We start from the raw sequence: 12,610 nt of genomic DNA, 5'->3' as shown, positions 1-12,610 counted from the left end.
CAATGTCATGACTGTACAGTGTCTTGTGTTTCTTATGTATATTTGTTCCCCATTATTTGTTTGTACTATGTACAGCGCTACGGAAGATGTTTGCGCTATATAAATAAAAAATAATAATAATTATTATTATTTTCATATTACATTTCTCCTAAATCTGACAGTGAACACTAAAAACAGGCTAGTCATGCTAAAAAAAAATATTTCTCATTAGATTATTTGTTTTCTCTATTTTTCAGTTACTATAGAGTTTCTTCCCACTTTAACCCGTGACAATGATTACAAAAAAAAAGTACATAAATGACACCGACTTATTTAGGCACTTTAGTTTATTGAAGTTAATAAGTACAAAGGACTTTCTTTGGGAAACTGTCTTTTTTTGGGAAGCAGCCAATGCTCTGGAGAGGGAGGAGAACAGGGGGAAGCACCCAACTGCAGGACAATACTGCTTGGAACAAACAATGCAATTTCCCGTCCGTGTACAAGTCCAAGCTGCTCCCGATCCATAAAAGGGATCAATTTTTCAATGGTAACTTTGCAAAATCGATCGAAAAAAGATCAGACATGTTGGAAACTGGCATCAGCTTTCGAGTACAGTACTACTTGAATTTGGAATTCAAATTAAGTCTAATGACTTCACGTGTGACAGCGGGATGGGGGGGGGGGGTTTAACTTACCCAGAAGTCTTTGTGTCGTCTGCGTTTCATTACATGTCATAGGCATAATGAAAGCTGCGTTCCAAGAATCACTGCCACGCTTCCTCCTTCTGGCTTGAAACAGGAAGCGTGGTAGTGAGTCACACATGAAGTCATTACACTTTATTTGAATTCTGAATTTGAGTAGTACTCTACTCGAAATCCCATGCCTAGTCGGAAATAATCGCCCGATTCCCATCATTCGGACGGAATATTGCATCGTGTGTCATCATTATCAGATTATTTGTTTTCTCTATTTTTCAGTTACTATGGAGTTTCTTCCCACTTTAACCCGTGACAATGATTGCAAAAAAAAAGTACATGAAGGACACTGACATATTTAGGCACTTTAGTTTATTGTTGTTAATAAGTACAAAGGACTTTCTTTGGGAAACAGTCTTTTGTCCCTATAATAACTAGAAATATAAAAATACAGGACAAAGCAACAAAAATGTGCACATCTTCATATAAAACAAATCAAAGTGTTGTACAAAATTATTTACATTTGTAATGTATTTACACGTTTTAAAAGGTACACAAGAAGGAGTATAATAAAGTTAAGTTATCAATGGTAGCTAAAATACAGTAGCAATCTTAAAAAAACACCAATTTTAACCACAAAAATAAATAGACAATAAAATACAGCATTTTTAAGAACAAGACCCTTTCTGTGTAATGTATTTTTCCTTTAGCATTTTTGGTTAATTCAAGCTTTTTTTTATTTATTTATATTTTTAACTGCATCAAACCTTCATCAAATCTATTTTCAGCAATACATTTATGAAAGATACTGAAATTATATCAGGGTAAATTGCATAGTAACTTTTTAAAAAAAATTACTGTGTCTTAACATAAGTTGCATAAACATTTATAACAAAAAGACCACTTGCATGAATGCTTAACAGTTTTAACATTAAGCTTCGCCTTTAACATATTCAATGGCATCTCTTGTGCTAATTCTAGTAAAGAGAATTTTCCAAAAGATGACTAATCAAGTGCAAACATTTCATGTAATATTCACAGGAAAAACAGCACTGCAAGGATGTGAAAATTGGGGATCATGAGTCATTTGTTAGGCATACATCAGTAAAAGTATTATGTAAAAGAAAATTATATACAAATACAACTGTAAAATATTTGAAAGATGACAGATGTTTTGTGTTGAACTGGACAGGTAAAATGTTATACATTTGATGTCCCAGTGGCAGCAAGGTAGTAATGTCACAGAAACAATTAGTGTGGTTCAGATACGTTGTGCTACCTTCTGTAGAAACTAAAAACATTCAGAGAATACAGTATATTGGTCTGCTAGGGACAAACGGCCTTGCAAATAACATCATATGGAGAAGATTTATCTACAAAGTCTTCTTTTAGCTTATCAAACTATATACAGTTGAGCTAAATGCTTATTTAGTGGCACTATCCTACTTTAAAATATAAACAGGAAAACTTTAATAAGAAGTTTTCAAGGGTACTGAAATATTTTGGAACTCTAGGAAGCGGCATTAAACATATGAAAAGCCATATTTGAGATGATACCATTGAGATTAAACACAAAGCGTATACAGACATTGAATTATATTTTATATATATATATATATATATATATATATATATATATATATATATATATATATATATATATATATATATATACACTTGTCCTTTGCGTGCAGTCGTCCATGACCTCATTTCATTTACTAAACACCGTAACAGTAAAGACAGTGCTTTGGTCAAAACATCGCTAAACCACCTTAAAAACTTTTGTCTGTTGAGATGTAAATAAGCTGTATTGAGATGAAACTGCCAAGTAAAGCACACTGCAAGGAAAAGGTGACAGATGAGTTGTAGCAAAAAGTTCATTGACTGGTTGATCACTTTGCATTTTAATACGGAGATATAAATAAAATAAAAAAAATCCAATGTTATGTTCCAGTTCCTCTTTCTGCCCCACTCTCCTGCAGGTGAAGTCTATAACACAGCAGAGATAATAGTTTTCTGCGGGGATCTACCCTAAAGGGGAGTTCCACCTGTCTGCATAGTGTTTCGACAATGAGGCAGTAGGGAATAGATTGCATAGTGAAGAAGAGCCTTGCAGAGAGTCCTCTTTAGTTCTGATGTCTCTTCATGTGCAGAGCTAAGTGGTCAGAGCGGGAAAAACTGCGGTTGCAGACTGCGCACTGGAAGGGCTTTGCACCTGTGTGTTTTCTGTAGTGGCGCGTCAGTTCATCTGAGCGGGCAAATCGCCAGTCGCATCCTTCCCATGTACACTTGTATGGTTTCTCTCCTGAAAAACAAATGGAACAGAAAAACAAAACTTATGAGTACAAAAAAGCTATCCGAAAAAAGGGAGAGGAAAAAGATACAGAGATTCTGTGATCCATACAAAAAGATTAAAAGGGGATGAGGTTTTACTCTCCCTACGTGACTCATAACCAGCCTGTGTGGGCAGTGGTCCTACAGCAGAAGGAGCCGTCAGAGCAGATGCACATCTCTACAGCTAATATAAGTTGTAAAAGGACATTCCAGGGAAAACATTTTATCTTATAAATACAGTATGAGTTATCTATTCAACAGCACCTTTGTACTTTGTATTGAGTAAAATAAAGTTACCGCCTGCTCTAGATAAAGTGTTCTACAAAACTAGAGAAAGTTCAGAATTACCAACTAAAACTGTAATGCAATTCTGCTGGAAGCCAATATGGTTTTATAAAGCTCATACAGACGTTAGAGATTGGTCTCCCGTAAATTGCTTATGATTAGATCCCCCCACAATTATATAAAATGAACCCAACTCTGAGGGATGTAAGAGGAGGTTAATAAAATGTATTTTGATCGGTTGCAATTCTCTCCATTCTTCCCCACTCGCTGGCCAAACCAAACATGAGCGTTTGAACAGGAACTGCAAGGCAAACTATGAAATATAGTCAGATTGCGCTGTGCACAGCCCAACTACTAGATAACGCGTTTAGCCCATCCATTCTTAGTCACCTGTAATGAAAGATCTACCAGATTCATCCATGTGCTCAATAAATATAACCTGAAATGTTAATGAAAGTTTTGGGTGACCTTAACATTGGCTGTCCAGAAAAACTGCTTGGTTACAGCCCAGCAGCCAATGTTATGAAGAGGTAGGAGAACAGGGGGAAGCACACAACTGCAGGACAGTGATGCTGGGAACAAACAATGCAATTTCCCATCCGATCGGGTGATTGGGAAGGAAGTTGTACCGTGTGTACATGTCCAAACTGCTCCCGATTGATATAGGGCTTGATTTTCCGATGGTAACTTTGCAAAATCGATCCTTTTCTCGATCTGAAACAGAGCAGACATGTCGGAAATAATCGGCTGATTCCCGTCGTTTGGATGGGAAATTGCAACGTGTGTTCCCAGCATAATAGCCCAACAATGGTGAGCAGTCGGATCACCAAGGACATTGCCAGGGATGAAATGGGGCAGTGGTACTGATGCTAGATTTTTACCAAAGAAGATCCTGAATGTGATCATGTTAAGCTGGCCACTAATGGTCCAATTTGTAGCAAAAAATCGTTCAAGCGATCAGAAATTCTGATCGGATTGGTTGTAAATAATCTACATTGGTGGACACAATTGATTATGAACGAGTGAAAAAAAGGTCGCCCGAATGAATTTTCGTCGAACAAAAATTAGGATTTTGTTGGCGGCCGTGATAGATAGGAAGCAATGATGTTTCCTTAAAGGTTATTGCTCAACAAAAACAAGCAAACCTTTATTATTATTTTCATGATAACTTGTCCAAAGGGTACAGCTATCTCTACTTACATCTATGATGACACCACCTGACCAAGACACTAGAGGCTTTATGGCAATTTTAAAAGATAAACACTCTAACATCGTGCAGTTATGTTGTATGGTCATATAATCTATTGAACACTTAACAGAAACATCAAAAGAAGGTGCTTAAACTACATCTAATCCCGGTCATTCCTTCAGCGATATACTGCTTTTATAGTTTTTTTGTACTATTCTGTTATCGTGAGATGGCACTAAGACAGGTCTATTTGTGTCTCTGAGAAGACAACTTTAGTTATAACAGTTATTATGACCGCTGTGTCCACACAACTCTATCCATCAGTCAAGACCATATAAGTGGCTGCTACTTCTATGGGCACCAAACATTTTCCTGTTTACTCATTGAGATATTTTTCAAACTTGACTTATTTAAGATTATTATACACCATGCAAGTTACATAAAATTGTTTCACCATGTGTGGAAATATACTATATTTTATCTGGGTTATCAAAATGTATTGCAAAGCAACATGATCAGCTATCATCCTTGCAAAAACAAACAGGCAGCAGGATTTTCACAAAACCAAGATCAAGTTGTGGCTTACATCTTGCTGCAAAGGCGTATAAACTATGCTCATAAGCTACCCAAATTGTTCTACACTGATTGTCAAAAGCCTTTCCATTACCAGGCAAATATTTCTGGGAAATCAAACTTTACAGTAGCAATATAGTAGATCCATCAGTGGCTGGATAGTGTACTGGTTAAGACTACTGACATAACAGACAGGAGTTTCAATCCTGGCTACAGCAAGTACGTAACCACTAAAGACTCCCTTATGTTCCAGGATGGTCAACTGGCTGCAGCTCTCAAGTGCATTGCGTCCAATAGGAGAAAAGCGCAATAGAAATGTAAGCATTTCCTTTCATAGTACAACCTATCCTATGCCAAAATAGTATGACTATGGCACAACCCAAACTAATTTGACCAATTATCTAGATACGTTTTTTAAATTATCTGGTGGAAGTATATTAATAATTGGAACATAGCATTCTTCCAATTTATTATCCACTATCAGTATGTCATAGATCTAATTAGAATTTCAAATATCATATGGAATGTAGATCATAATAGTGGAATAATATCTTCTTTGCACTCCAGTGAAACATAGCTGAAAAATACAGCTACACAACACAAAAATTAATTTCCAAATGAAGTCTCCTGTAGTCTACAAATGTCTACAGTAGTACCGGCTATGTTCAACTTCATGAAGTCACATAAGAACATACGGTAAATACAATGCTGATAAATAACAGAATTACTAGTTTCAATCTAGTTCAGCAATACCTATGCTCTGCAATGCTTTGTCTTCAAAGTAAACAGGTATTAGTATTCATAATTATCATATTATTACATGGACAAGTTAAAGGGTCTCTAGGCCACACCTGTGCCCCCCCCCCCCCCCCCCGCACATGCCCCTTGTTACAGCTTATAGAACTCATACTGAGATTCTGCAGGGTGGTTACTTTCATTGGTATCCTGGGAGCACAGAAGGTGTTACCCTCCTGTGTTTACATATTATCTCAATATTCGGCAAACATCTGACAGCTCGAATTACACTAGCTCATTACTTGCTGGGAAGGAATAATTAGACAGGCTGCTCTCTATAATATTGTCTCCTGTGCAAGAGTTTAGGTCTGATTTAAAGCCCTATTTCTAGTCTGCGTCATATTACCATATCAGATAATGTCAGAAAAACCTACTATCCCTTTTGTGGGAAAAAAACAATATTTACAAATCTGATGGTGGAACAATAAATATCTTCAGTCTGTTCTGTGGAAAATAAATAAGCTACATACATATTTGTTATAGCTGCTTTAAGTCTCTGACTACTGGGTACATAAGTGACTATTCAGATAGCTGTAGCTGAGAGGATCAGTGGGAGTTTTCCCTGCACTGCAAGAGCATGATATAAGACTAGGAAGCAGCTCACACAGATGTATAGGTACTATGGGTTGGTCAGCTGCAATGCCAGAAATCAGTTGTCGTGGTCATCCACCTGCTGAGTGAATGATTTGAAGTATTCCTGATGAAAAACCTAATCCACCGGGATAAAGATCTGGAAACCATTGTATAATCATAGCAACTAACTTGCATCTGATTTATGGAGAGATTGGGGGGGGAGGGGAGGATGAACAGGTTATCCAACTGTTGAATAATAATAGAGTTTAGTCATTAGGGATGCAGTAGGATGGATCGCTAATGGCCTCTCCAACTACATTCGGGGACACCTGTGCATACTTTAGTTGTTCAGCCAAGACGATTACATATAATAGTTTTGGCTGAGAAAACTCCAAGTTTGTACATTGCTTTTTAGTGGAGAGTGCCTACTGCCACTGCACACAAACGTTAAGTAACTATGTAGCTATCTTTAGTGATTTTACAGCCACCTCACTTTGCTTTTTTCATTAGCACAGAGGAAGAAAAATAAACCAAGCAAGATTTGCTCTCGGTCTGAATGCTGTTGACTAAAGCACAATTCACACAATGTTCAGGGGAAAAAAAAATTTGATTCCTTTCCAGCAAATTCTAAAAACCCTTTTTTTTCATCCAGAGAACTAAATCAAAAATACTATTCTTCATCAAAGAGTAATGTGTTTAAGCTCAGTTACTGGAACATGACGACTGAGTCCAAACAGCGATTTAACTGTGCAGCAAAATGCAGTTACTCCTCCACTTCAGAGGAACTTCTATGGCATTTGTCAAAATGTCAGCAATGTTCAAGTAAAAACAGCATGGAGGAAACTGGTACCAAATTATAGCCAAACAGTAAACTCCAGCTGTTTCTTTCCAAGCCAGAAATATCATGCTAATCGCTGCTGCCAAAAGCAAAGACTCGCACTCTATACAGAACTGCTATGGCAGAGTGCAGCCCAGTGACAGCCTGCACTCGCTATAATATACTTTCAATGCTGCAACTTTGCCAACAGCCTGGACAATATAATCTACAAAAGGTTTCTATAAAGAGCTAGCTAGCTTTTAAAAGCTGTGAAAATAAATCACAACTGACTTTGTATAGTGCTGAGGAGACAGGCACACAAAGGTCTTCCCACAGTCAGTTACTGTTTATTGGCTACCACAGTTTCAGTTAAACACTGGAAGTGTTATCAAGGTTATTGTGTACACTGGTAGCCAATAAACAGACCGAGTGCCACGTGAGGCACCTCACATCCTCACCTGCATTGCACAGCGCTTGAGAAACAAGTTATGTACAGACCATAGATTTTTCTCAGCCAATGCAATCACTCCTGATGCTGTAATTTCAGATAGGAATCTGAAGTTTATGCAGGTGGCCCTGATGTTGGGGGCCTACCTTTAATTAATCTGTTAAAGCGGACCTGACCTCAGAACTTTATCTCTGCTCTAAAAGATGCGCAATAGCATAATAACCTTTAAATAAAAACATTTCTTTGTTACAGCTAATACAAATCTGCAGTATGTCTACTTCCTGCTTTCATGGAAGTAGACATATTAACATGTTGTGTTTACAAATTAGCTGCTCTGCCGTGGCAGAGGAGATTCCTGATTTAACACAGCTGAGAGATCACATTATGGTGGTGATTAGTCAAAGATGAGTGGGAATTAGACAGGCTAAACTCTATAAATACATACAGGGTGCATTCCTCTATATTTTTCTTCTGTCCTGTGGAAGAGTTCAGTCCACTTAAAGGGAAATCATGGTTCCCTGATACCTACTGTTGACTGCAGGCAGTGCCACTTGGATGTCTCCTTGTGACCTCTGCCTGCAGCAGAACACATTTTGTGGCAATGTTTCAATAGTTTTGTTTTGGTAAAATAAACCTCCCAGAGTTCCGACTCTGGTGTAGCGTGTACATTTGATCACAAAATTCATCATGTGAGGTGGTAGGAGCAATGGTGATTTTTTTTTTTTTAACATTCAATGACAATGGTGAACTTTTAACTTTGCATCACCAAACATTTTGAGTAAAGACCTAGCATAAGTTCAGTTGAGCTTATGTCAGCAGACTGCAAATTCTTCTGCAGGGTCCACCTACTACTTGGCTGACTTCAACTGTACTTCTCACTGCAGCAAGACACCTTCTAATCATTTGCTTATTTCCCCTTTCTTGATTTGTATATATTTTATTGGTCATGTCACATTGCTACTTCCTGTGAAAAGTAAAACAGAAAGCAGAAGTGACATGTGATCCCAACCAGCCATTCAGACACTTAAAAATCAGCTTCTCCATGAGTTTTCTAAGAAAAGAGTTTATGTATAGAAATGTGATCATTTCTGCAGTAATAGTGGTTGTTTTTAGCATACTGTAACTAGAACTGAGCTCAGGGTTGCAATACATACGTCACTACTTGTATGCTCTTCCTGCCGTTATGTGGACAGCCATGTCGGCTTGCTCAGTTGCAAAACATTCCTATGATTGTGGCTGACTATGCTTATCTTTTTTTGATGAAGACTTTACATGCATGTAATCAAGACAAAACATGCTAGCAATCAAGACTAAACAAGTTAGACTCTCAATAGTGTTGTGGCTCAGTGCCCGATTTTTGTACTCCTTGGCACGGCTTTACTTGGTATTTGAACTTGTTTGAATGCATCAGAAATGTCCAGCCATTTTATTCCGCTCACAGAAGCCACACATTTCTTTCAGAAATCAAGAAAAGCAAACTTTCGTTTTTGGTCAATCTTATTTTAAATTTTTTTGAGAAAGCTTACAAAATTTGTGTTTATGGGTGAATATTAAACACAGAGCACATACAGACTTAGCAAAACATTGTTTTGGGCAGCAGTTTAGGAATGAAGGTTATAAAGTAGTGATGGTCATGTCTAGGAGAACTCATGGAGAAGCATGTGATCAGTTTGCTCAGGTGATAGATATGCAAGGCTCTGACTTGTTAGTTATGATCATGTGCTAAAGCAGGATGTGATCACACCAAATCAGAGCTTTGCAAATCTATCAGTTGATCAAACAAATCACATGCTTCTCCATGAGTTCTCCTAGACTGGACCATCACTATTCTACTAAGGATGCATGTTCTACTCTAAGGAGAATGAAAGGAGAGAACAAGCAATCAGCATGTCTGTTTTTTTCAGGATCACTATTGGTGAGAATGTGGGGGATGTCGGTAGCAATAGTGCACAATCAAGGTTTCCATATTTTTACAATGCATTAAGCAGTACATATGAGTTGCTAGGCTACAGCTTTGTGATGCATTCTGTTGCTATGGAAGGGGGAGGAAGAGCTATTTTGCTGCAGGGGACAGGGATGCTTGCAGCAGATGGAGTAAGGAGGCCAGCAATGCACTCAGCCAAGGAGGCCGCAACAATGCACTCAGCCAAGGAGGCCGCAGCAATGCACTCAGCATCTTTCAGTGATGCGCTAGATTCTCAGAAGAGGTGGTCCTAACTGGTCACCTCTGCCAGGTTTGGTATATAGTGTGGATACGCACCTAAAGGGTACCTTTGTATCATTAACCTGCACTGATGAGTCAGCTAACAGTGTATCAAAAAACAAATTGCAGGCATAGTGTTTGAGCCCAGCTGTCTTCTGTCTGTGGCGCACATACAATAAAGAGGTGTATCACCTCAACCTTTGTTATACCGAGTAAATACTTTGTGCTTTATGATTTCTTCAGAAAAAAAGTACCTTTCTTTCCTGCCGAGTGTGACAGCAACAGAAAATACTTACTAAATGCATCACCACTGCAAATATTTCTAACTGGGTGCATAGGTCACTAGTACAGAAACTAGACATATATGGAAAATGCAACAAATACATTTAAAATAAAGACTTCTCCACTTGTAAGCTTAGCAAAGTTGCACTATGGCAATAGGCAGCTAAAATAACAGATTAAAGTACCTCTGGCATGGTCCCCTCCCTTCCAATACTTTTAATATTGTTATTACTGGTGCTGTGCCTAGCACACCATCCTCCCCCCTCCAGAGCCCCCTGTGGCCCCCGTTCTGCTGTCAAATATGGGCAAAGGGGAGGAAGAGCTGCCACTTCCTCCCCTTTGCCCGTCCTTAGTCCCGCCCCTCCAATCGCGGCTATAGTTCCACATATGATTCACTGCACACAGCACACAGGGGAGCTGTGCTGTGTGTGGTCTTGTGGTAATTGAGGTCTGAAGGATATCCAACCTCAATTACCATAAGCCCACGCAGGGCTGGTGCACACCGCAAGAGCTTTTTAAATACTAGAGATTTTAAAAGCTCTTGCTAATGCAATGCTATGGGGGATTTTCACAAAATCACCTTCCTCCAGTGTGAACACACACTAGGATAACATTAGAAGGAGCTTTTAAAATCATAAAACGCTCAGAAAAGCTTTTCTGGTGTGCACCATCCCACACAGTGCAGCTGCTGTGTGCTGTGAATCAAATGTGGAACTATAGAGGCGAATGGAGGGGGTGGAATTATGGACGGGCAGAGGGGAGGAAGAAGAACTGCTACTTCCTTCCTGCATTCAACGTTCTGCTCAGTCGAAGATTGCGAATGAGCAGAATGGAGGCCACAGAGGGTATGGTACTTAAAGGGAACCAGAGAGGAATGGAGCGTGAAAATAGAAGAAGCTTTTATACATACCTCGGGCTTCTTCCAGCCCCATAAGCCTGGAACGCTCCCTCCGCTTCCTCTATCGCCGCTACCGGGTCCCGTCACTTCCGGCGGACGCAAACAATTGTCCGCATCACAGGGGCTCCCTCCATACCCTTACGCAAGCGTAAGTGTATGGAGGGAGCCCCTGTGATGCGGACAATTGGCCACGTACGCCAGCCGACTGGCGGTAATGACGAGACCCGGTACCGGCAGATCCAGGCAGCGGAGGAGGGCGGCGTGGGAGCGATCCGTGCGTATGGGGCTGGAGGAAGCCCCAGGTATGTATAAAAGCTTTGCTGTTATCCTCTCTGGTTCTCTTTAAATGGTAACCTATAGTCTTTCAGCTGATGGCTACAGTTGGTCAATGAGATGCAAACTATTCCAGCTTGCATGCAAATGTAACACAAACTGTATGCAGCTTGAAAATGGACCAATCAAAATCCACAGGAAATTCATTTGATAGGGCAAACTCCGAGCTGCATACAGTTTGTGTTAAATTTGTGTACATGCCCAAATTATTTGCATCTCATTGACCATCTCTACACAAACCTAAACTAAGTTGTTCTGTTAGTCCCCCATTTCCACTTGCTTAATTGATATACATGGCCACATCAAAAAGAGTGAAATTTCCATTTTATTGTCTAGTGTGGAAACCCTGTACACTTTTAGTGCAAATATGGCCCTGTTTCTACCTGTTCTGTCATCAGTCTCCAAGACGGACACCGACACTTGTGCAAAGCTATGGGGATCTGCATGCATTGTCCAAAAAAAAAATGCAACAGGCTCTATTTTTTTTCACCGCATGTGAATTGGAAGCAGCCTATTGATTTCAATAGGATGCAATTCCACTTATTCTTAGCCGCACATAATTTTATGACCTCTTCTAAGTCATCAGTAAGAGTTTGACTGCAGATAAACTTATGCTGGGCATACACGGCTCGATTTTGCTGATCATTCCTCGTGCTTGATCGTTTTGTCGCTCAATGCCGCAGTCAATTCTCTTATCTTCCGCTCGTTTTTCTTATCTTTTTCCATTAACTGCTATCCGGAATAGAGCGGCGAAGTATCGGGCAGGAGATCGGACATGTCGGAAATGATCTATCGAGCCATCTTAATGGCTCAAAAACGAGCCGTGTATGCCCAGCAGAACATTAATAGCCCTGAATTCTTAAACTTAGGCATAAAGCAATGATTTGCATATTTCACTCACTGACCCTAAATGAATGCATTATAGATGTTACTTCTTGCTTATGTGGAGGTGGAATTTAAACACACATTCTGTTTCAAGAAAGAAACAAAAAAATTGTACTTTACCAAGCCTCTAAAACATTTTGCACATGCCAGACAGAACTGTTGTGTCCAGGCTACATTCTGGCATTGTAAACTGCAGAGGAAGCAGATTATGGAAAAAAAGCACATTACAGAAAAGAAGGCGTTATAAAAAAAAAAAAAAATTGTACATACAGAAAATACTGTATGTAATAATTTCTTTCCGACTCCTATACATTTCATCCT

The 12,610-nt window shown here is 39.2% G+C and overlaps 1 protein-coding gene across 2 annotated transcripts in view; it reads right to left on the bottom strand.

Moving 5' to 3' along the window:
* Window positions 1–1,014: 1,014 nt before the first annotated feature.
* The window catches only part of KLF5 (KLF transcription factor 5), a 28,564-nt gene continuing 16,968 nt past the window's right edge, over window positions 1,015–12,610 (bottom strand). Inside the window, exon 4 of one of the 2 annotated variants that reach the window (XM_068267853.1) lies at window positions 1,015–2,979. In XM_068267853.1, the coding sequence (XP_068123954.1) occupies window positions 2,801–2,979 (179 nt within the window). In that variant the 3' untranslated portion in view covers window positions 1,015–2,800. The remainder of the gene's footprint in view (window positions 2,980–12,610) is intronic. The other variant, XM_068267852.1, reaches the window with a different exon arrangement.

The sequence above is a fragment of the Hyperolius riggenbachi genome, chromosome 2 (assembly GCF_040937935.1).
Source record: "Hyperolius riggenbachi isolate aHypRig1 chromosome 2, aHypRig1.pri, whole genome shotgun sequence".
In the NCBI taxonomy this organism is placed as follows: domain Eukaryota; kingdom Metazoa; phylum Chordata; class Amphibia; order Anura; family Hyperoliidae; genus Hyperolius; species Hyperolius riggenbachi.
Note: the sequence above shows the minus strand (reverse complement) of the source record. Positions and strands in the feature narration are given on the sequence as shown.